This window comes from Barbus barbus, assembly GCF_936440315.1.
Source record: "Barbus barbus genome assembly, chromosome: 40".
Taxonomy (NCBI): Eukaryota; Metazoa; Chordata; class Actinopteri; order Cypriniformes; family Cyprinidae; genus Barbus; species Barbus barbus.
The window spans coordinates 4334053-4343292 of NC_136718.1; the positions used below are offsets into that span (position 1 = coordinate 4334053).

The 9240-nt window shown below is 36.8% G+C and overlaps 1 protein-coding gene across 1 annotated transcript in view; it reads right to left on the bottom strand.

The window, feature by feature from the left end:
* LOC306859120 (PR domain zinc finger protein 5-like) overlaps positions 1-715 on the bottom strand; it is a 73949-nt gene extending 73234 nt beyond the window's left edge. The window contains exon 1 of the mRNA XM_079399979.1: positions 463-715. Within this exon, the coding sequence (XP_079256105.1) occupies positions 463-561 (99 nt within the window). The 5' untranslated portion in view covers positions 562-715. The remainder of the gene's footprint in view (positions 1-462) is intronic.
* Between the last annotated feature and the right edge of the window lie 8525 nt (positions 716-9240).

The window sequence follows — 9240 nt, forward strand, 5'->3', positions numbered from 1 at the left end:
TACACAGTGTTTTGTGTATTATCTTGCATCTTACAAACAATTTCCAGCCAAATATCATAGTATCTATGGCCTATTTATTGTTTTTGCTCAATAAAAAAAAAAAAAAGAGCAAACTCTTTCTGGTATTTGCTTCAGAATTTATTTATTTTATTTTTTATTGAGACAGTAGAATACAGTAGGAAACTAATAGCACGTTCCCACAGTTGTACTGTAATATCTCCAGCAGCTGTGTATTAAGGCGGAAATGGTGGTTGGCATGGTGAATTTTTGGCGGAAGCGATGGTTGCCATGGTGATTGTTTGTAAGGGACGTGGCAGCACACGTAAGCAGATACACAGAGGAATGCAACTACAACCAGGAGTATATACTTAATGCTTTATGTGCAAAGTAAAAACAGAAGAAGCGTCCTGCTCTACGCATACTTCATCTTTCATGCTGAGAGTTTGTTTTATATACACGAACCTTTTTGACTGCTCTGGCAGTGTACAGCCCCATCCCGTCTTGAACTTTAGAGGACTTCAGCACGAATCTGTCCGGCACATACATGCCCAACATCCTCATTACTTCAGAAAACCCCCTTTCTTCAAAACAAAACAGACGAAACGCGCTCGGAAACACAGGTTAGGAGCTGCTTTGATTCTCTGTGCTCGCTGTGTTTGTAAATCTCAGTCCGGTCTGGTCTTCCATGATACTGTCTGTACAGGAGACTGGCTCTGCCTTCCGATTGGCTGTTGGCCGTACGGGGAACGCGTTTCTGCGCTCTGATTGGTGGAAAGTTTCTAAAGCTCCACGTTAGTGGCAGTAACGGAGTTAGTTTCTGCAATCTGATTGGTGGAAAGTTTGTTGCCGTGAGCTACATATTTTACTTTCCCGGGAAAGTTCACCATGTAATTCTAGAAAAACGAAATAAAACTAAAAGCACGCGTAAATAATAATCGTGTGGCTAATAATAATAACAATAATGATGTTGTATCATTTGTATTATTATCTTTTACAATGTTTTATTTTATTTATTTGTTTGATTTGTGGGGCCAAGCAGTTTCTGTGACAAAGGGGGGCCACTAAGGGCCTCTTATTATATTGTCAACTCTTTGGGGGTAGTGAGGGACATCCCATAATAAAACTGCCTCAGACCCTATAAATGTAAGGTCCAGATTTAAACATATAACAGCATTAAATTAAATTAACATTACCATTTTACTGACATGTTTTATTTACATCTGACTTCCAAACAGAGCTAATGCACTTCAGTATGAACATGTGTGGTCTCTGTTTCATGTGCACACTGTGTTTTCTTTAATTGATTTTTAAAGCTATTTGATGTAATGTTTTATAAACAACCTGGCCGTACAATCTGCCGCAGTAAATGGAGGATGGATGTGAATATAATTTTCCGTTAACAATCACAGCAGTGTTTGTGTTTAGATGCAGTATAATGGCCCTTCAACCAACCTGGATGTATTAAAAACAGGTTTCTGCTGAGAACGACTGAGGAAAATGGGCATATCCTACAGATGCACAGGGCTTTTGAGGCCAAAGGCCATTAGACTAAAACCAGGGTCTGTGGGTATTGTTCAATCTCTTAGTACATTATATATGGTTTGCATTGTTAATTGTGCAGGTATACAGGACAGTTATATCCAGATCCACCTCAGTGCATTAGTACAGTAAGTATTTCAACCTTCTGCATGATCTGTCATGAGGGTGTTTGGTGTTATTAACCTTCACTCATTCAGTCGTTTTTGACTGAATTAATGTGTCTTGATGCTAGGAGTCACACGACAAATAAAAACAATAACAAACATTAGCTATGACTTTTGCCTCAATCAACCTCTGTGTTACTGCTTATTAATAGTTAGTGCTGTAGTTGTTAAGTTTAGGGATTGGGTAGAGTTAGGGATGCTTTATAAGCACTAATAAACAGCCAATATGTTAATAATAGGCATTTTTAATAAGCAACAGTGTGAATTGGTCCCTATACTAAAGTGTTACCAACAATAATGTTCTAAACGTGTAATCTCCTCCAGCCGGACGGAATCATAGACTGCGTCCAAAATCTGAGAAACGCAGCCTCTGCAGGCAGCACACAGATGTAGGAAGATAACAAGCCACGTCCCAATCTAATGATCAAGTCACATCCTGTCTACTGAAGTATTGATGATTTCCCTCAATCATCTGCGTTCGATTCTGTAATTGAGCTAAAAAGTAAAGATGGCATCTGAAAGTTGCGGTTGGTGGTCAGTTTTCATGTAAATGTACGTTTTTACTTATTTTTTCCATTTTTAATGTCATTTCTAGTGGGAAATGTGTACTGTAGGATTAAAATATTTGCTTAGTTGCTCTGTTTAGTTGTAGATCATTAAACTATTATGCTGCCTCAGAAAGCCAATCTGAAATCAGTGTTGGGAGGTACCATCCTGTGCATCTTATAGACTATAAAAAGCCTTCAGACTATAACAGCGTATTGTCTGAAGCTAATATGTCTGTATTCATCATACACAACGTGATTTTCTGTGAAATCTGTCAACTCCAACTGACCAAAATCTGAAGACTGGCTCTGACTAGCGCTGGCTCCTCCAAACCACAAATCATGGGGAAAAGTCAATGTAGTAAATCGAGTTTATTAGGTAGTAAATGTAGTTATTTCAGTTTGAAAGTTTCCATTGACAACATAGATCTTTTTTTAGAAAATCCCTGATACAGACAAACTTCCCAATAAATCGTTTTAGTGGCATTTAATCCCTGTTAAATACGTTTGACACCATCAGTATGATAAATTAACTTGTTTTTAAAATTTTAACTCAATAGCAAATGCACATATTTATGTTATTCTCTAAAACAGAACAAAAGCAATATGAAAAATCTACATGGTCCAAAAAAAGCAAAATAAAAATGTTTCCCCCACATTTGCATTCATATGAATGGTAGTGAATGCAAAGTCTAATATGAAGGCCCATCAAGCTCATCAATATGTCCCACCTCAACTTCCTATTTCAGTAGGAAATACATCAACAAAGGGGAAAAACTGCTTGTCAGGTCTTTTTGTGAGGATAATGAATGCGTTGAGGAGATGAAGAGTATTTGGAGTGAGAGTGATCTCTGTGTGGCCCATCTTCTTCCATCCCCTGACCTCTGGTGACCCCCGGGCCCCCGCTGACCCCTGTTGTCGCTACGCCTGCAGTGAGGAGTCTATGGATGGAGAGCTGTGTCGATTAGGACACGCTGACCTTTGACCTGACCCTACACACACCCACGCACACACTTGAGCATCAACTCTTACTCTGTCTCAGCTAGAGTCACTGATCACAGACTAATGCTGACCACACACACAAAACACACCCAAACACACATGCATCTAAACTAAACAACTGAGCTAAAACTGCATACATTCTTGTGCTGATGTATTTCTAATTGAAAAAGGAAGTGGAGGCAGAATATCAAATATATGTGTTTGATGTTGCTGTTGTGTGTGTGTGTGTGTGTAACTAGCCAACTGCCATCAGTTTACATCACAGCTCAGCAGAGCCATGATTTGCTAGCTATTGTTAGTCAGTGGCAGGTGGTATTGGGGGAAGGACATAATTATGCTAAAGAGTATTGATTGGACCAAAAATAAATAAACTAAATAAATAACTGGAAAAAAAGACTAACATAGAGTGATTAATATTTGTGTTTGTTTTCCCAAAATAACTGAAGATGATGTTTAAATCATAATTTATTGGATATACCATAATTAATAATTTTTTTTGAGAATGTAAACAATCAGAATAGTGCTACATCCCAATATTACAACAATTGCGACAACATGGCTACAAAGATCGTGACCCGCCAAATTTGAATATGAAAAAGTGCAAATATGATAGCTATGATGAGAGAGTTTTTCAGTGAAAAAAAAAATTATGAATTCCAGACTTTTCCCTACACAAAGCTATATATGTATTTAGAAGTCATGGACTATTGCATGCATGCTTTTACATCTCTTGTTTGGAGTTCCCAGATCCCGTCAGCTGCTATTGAATGAATAGGAGTAGCATTGACATTATTAACAGCTTCTTTCATGATCCTCTGAAAGAAAGAAAAAATCATATGAGTTTGGAATGAAAAAGGTGACAATTTAGTTTTTGAGTGAACTATTTCTTTAAAATCAACCTTGGCTCATTAGAAAAAACATCTTTGCAGAGCTCAAAAAGCACATCTATACAATTCACTGCTGTTTCTGAAGTGAACACTAGTGGCAGTAAACTTTTATTCCTTTTCACACAAATTATGATTACAGGGGCAGATTATCAGTTAATAAATACTTATTTCCACACAAGTCCTTGCACAATACTGACTTCATGACCTTTACTATTTGAAAACTAATACATTTTGTTTGCATCATACAGGCAGCTTCATATGACATTTTTTACGTAGTAAACTTGCTTGGTACCCCACCTGATACAGCACAGCACTTGCAATGTGGAGCACTTGGATATGAGTCAGGATAAAAGAACAGGAAAGTCTTGTGAAAGCAGGATAAAATGGCATGGTTGCTTCAGCAAATACATTTTTATCGTTTGATTTTGTTAACATTATTGGTTATGTTTAGCGTAGGGTTAAGTGTAAGATTTACATAATTTTTAAAGATGAATGTCGTGTTGTGTACAACAACCAAAATAATAAAGTATTGCTATATTATATATCTTTCATACAGAACTGAATGCACTTTAAATGTCACTTTGAAAGTGTTGCAAAAAAAAATTAAAAAGCAACGTTTTGCTATTTTGCAGAAATGACATTACAAGCATACTGTATTTCCAATGAGCTTGTGTTGTTTAAAGTATGTTAGTCATTATAATGGATCAACAGCAATTCATCCTAACTCTAACTAGATGATACTGTTGGCAGAATCATCCGAAGTGAAGTATTTCTGCATCTCTTTCTGACTCCACAACCAGTCAGACCGAGGATGGTACCAGATCCTAACAGAAGTACAGATCATTGAATACCGCCAAAAAAAGCTCTCTTTCTTTCTTACTCCTCAGGGTCTCTATTACTTTACGCAAATATTTTTTCTGCAGACAAACCTCATTTTGGCAGTTCACACAACCGCCTTCATGCAGGATTTTCCCCAGCGTTTTACCATATTTCAGAGACACTTCTGAAAACTTGATACTGAGAGATCTCTTCAAACTTGACGTGTCTCCATCATCCAAACCTCACTCCAAACCAACTCCAAATGAATGCTGTTTCTGGCCTGTCCTGCGCTGCTGACGTTACTATATACACTGTGTTTGACTTTGTCAAGCCCCCGCTGCTTCTTGAGGGCCACCAGGATGGGAAGCGTTGATAAAAAGAGTATGAGAGGGTATGAGAGTAGAGAAATAGTCCTGAGAGATAGAGAGATTACAGTGAAGATAAAGCGTGAGAAAATGACTGCCACTAACAACAGACATCTGATGAAGGACAACACAGACACCAGACCACCCTTTATGAGGGCGTAACAAAACCCTGTCTCCATTTATTCATTTTTACTCCCTTTATTCAGACGGAGACAATAATAGCTAGTAGAAACTCTTAAAAATAAAGGGTTCTTCAGTGACTCTATAGATTCAGCAGTATTTTTGGCATGAGGGCTATACAGTTTTTGAGCTTCATTATAGATTCTTCAAATGTAAGTGTAAAGTGCAAAACCCTTTACTTTTAAGGTAGCATGCACACTCAAAAATAATGTGGGTTTCTTCATAGAGGAACCAGTACCATTCAGTGAACTGCTCTTAAAATAACTTTTTTTAATTTAGTTTAAAGAACATTTGGTAACACTTTATTTTAGGGTATCTTTACTTGTTGCTTATTAGCATGCATATTACTAGAATATTAGCCATTTATTAGTACTAATTAAATACATATTATTGCCTTATTCTGCATACTCCAACACCTAAACCTAACAACTACCTTACTGACTATTAATAAGCAGCCAATTAGGAGTTAATTGAGGGAAAAGTCATAGTTAATAGTTCCTCCAGTGCGAAAGACTTGACTTTTCTTGAGGTTTATGTTTCAATGTGCTATTTACCATGTCAAATTTACATGGGAATCAATGGTGATTGACTACAGATCTGACACAAAATGTGGCAGTACAGCGATAAACTCCTGTGGCATCAGATTTTCTGGATCTAATTGGAAAGCTATGTGACATTGACTTAACTTGAAAAATTATTTATGATACCCAGAAATCTAGTCAGCTTAAAGTCATCAGGAACCACCTACAGTTCAAAAAAGAGACCTTGGGAAGCATTTTGTGAAATATCCGCCAACCTAGCAGTATTTATTGTTCTCTCATTTTTGTCATGATGATAAACCACTTTAGAGGGAGTTTTTGATGGAGGTCTTTAATTTTTAATCCACGTGAGGAGGTCTTTAGGTACAGATGGTCTGACCTCAGAGGAACTGCCAGGACTGTGGTTTCTGAGACCTTTTGATGGTATCAGTATTTCTGTCTTACGAGCACCATCACACACAAGTGTCATAAACAGAGTTTGTATGTGGATGTCGAGTAAATATGTGTGTGTGAGAGAGGTACTTCAGAATCCTTCTTCACAAACTATCTTCAAAAGTGTCACTGAGTTCTAAGGAACTGGGACGCAAGCCATGCATATACATGCATTCATACAGACACACACACGCCGAAAATCAGATAAGAGCAGAACAAAGTTCAGCACTAAAAGCTGAAACCCATCACTCTGAGATGTGGCTTCCATCCCTCTATATTTATTTCATTCACTGTTTTCTCTGGCTGTATATCTCTCACTCTTCCCCTAACAACCACATCTCTCTCTTTTTATAGTCCCCGGAGAGCCGCCAGCCAGCATGAAACCGTTTATTCTGTGTATTTGAGTATTTTCCTCTTTTACGACACCAATGTGAACTGCTTTTACAGAGAGAAGACCTGTTTTGATTGTGCTGTTATCATCTTACTCTGAGTGAGTGTTGGCGGCCAAATGCGGCAACTGTGGCTCATAAGAATTCCAGAATAGAGGATACAACAAGGTAAATAGAGAGAGAGAGAGAGAGAGAGAGTGTGTGTGTGTGTGTGTATGTGTGTGTGTGTATGTTTATGTGGTTTATGAGGACACAAATTTGTATAATGACAGGGGTATGACAGAGGTATTACAATATGAAGGTGGTTTATGAGGACACTGCCTATGTCCCCGTAATTCAAAAGGCTTAAAAAACATACTAAATGGTGTTTTTTTGAAAATCTAAAAATGCACAAAGTCTCCTGTGAGGGCTAAGTTTAGGTGTAGGGTTGGTGTAGGGCAATAGCACACACAGTTTGTTCAGTATAAAAACCATTACGCCTATGGAGAGTCCCCATAAACCACAAAAACCAACATGTGTGTGTGTGTGTGTGTGTGTGTGTGTGTGTGTGTGTGTGTGAAGACTGTGAATATGTGAATGGGAGGGAAAGATACAAAAGTTTGAAAGACAAACATAAGCTCTGTTCTAAAGTCTAATAAGCTTCCCAACTTGATTTTAAACTTGATTTTAGCATTTAGCATTTTAGCAAAGTATCATGGGTGTGCAACCAATGCAATTACTGTTCAAAAACATAGGCAGTGCAATTTTGCTACCTTTTAAGACCACTTCTTTTGGCCAAATACTAAAGCAGCATAGCACATATGCATGTAACAAATTTAGGTTAGAAACATTGTTTTGAAATGTTTCCAAATGTCCAGATTTCTTGTTGTGGTTACAATAATATTTAAAAGGTACAAAAACGTTTCTTACAATGTTTTACTAACTTTGTTTTCACCCAAAATATAACGTTATTTGAAAGTCAATTTTTAATTTTCTAATGTTAAAATGTTTTCTTGTTGTGATTAGAATGTTAAATGTTACTGTTTCTCATAACATCTTACTCATTTCTTTTTTACCCAAAATATAATACGAATGTTTTCTCTCAACATTTACGAGAATATTCACCAAGATCAAATAGCATCATAAGAATGTTGTTCTAATAACGTTTTTGCAACATTATGAAAATGTATATCAAATATTAATGTTCAATAATATTAAAGCTAGGTATACTTTATGAAATAAAGCAATCCCAGAATGCATCGAGACAACCTCGGTCTTCAACTATTATTAACAGTTAAACTAATCAAAACAACAACAAAAAATAAATATTTAAAATATGTACACTGCCCTCCAAAAGTTAGCATTATCTTTGAAGACCAGCAATAAAACATAATAATGGCAATATATACATGTCAAAGTCAGACATGCCCCTTTGCCGGCTGTGATGCCTGGTTACTGGTTTAAGCTTGGCCCAGGTTTTTAAAAGATTTCTGGGTCAGCACACCTTAATACTGTAGCTTCAACAACTGATTGCCAATTCAAAGTCAATGTTTGAATAAACTGACAGCTCGGATGCCCAGATTATGTAGAGCTGTAATAGCTGCTAATGGTGGATATTTTGATCAATCAAAAATTTTAGTTTTTTCTATGTATAAACTCTTTATGTAATAAAATATGTTTTCGTAGTTTGTGTTGTCCCTTATCAGTGCAAAATTATCACAAATTAAAAAGGATGCATGCCAATATTGTCCAAAACCCCACTTTTCTAGGGCGTTTCCAAACTTTTGGAGGGCAGTGTATATAATTGCTTACTACAGTTCATTATAAAACAAATTGGACATAATGTAATTTCTTTCACTTGATAAACTGCTAATAAATAAAGACTGATGTGAATAGAGTAAATGCATATAGTACAGGCTAATCAGGTATATGCATGCTTAAAAAAATCGATATTAATGTTCATTATAATGAAGTTCAAACTACAGTACATATACCGTGATTTTGTAAGAATTGCAATCAGACGCTAAAGAGAACACCCATTAAAATTTATTTGAGGCATTCTCTCATGTAGTTTATGTGAGGATGTTTTCCATGTGCTTCTTTGGGTGATCCACAGTGTTGCTGCCAAGCTTGTGTACTAAATGAGTCAATTATAAGGGCTTATTTCAGTATGGACTTAGAAGGCCAATGGCTATGTAGAGAGTAGTGAGAAAGACCACTCTACAGGTTGGGAAAAGAAAAGAAAAGAAAAAATGTGAATGCATTGACCACCTCTTCTTTTGATTGACTTGGGATCCAGGGAATTTTGGTTTTACTAAAAACACATTCACTCTCTAACTGACCCTCTTTCTGTGAGCTTTGCACACACAGTCCCTGTTGACCGTTCTCATTAGCTTCTCT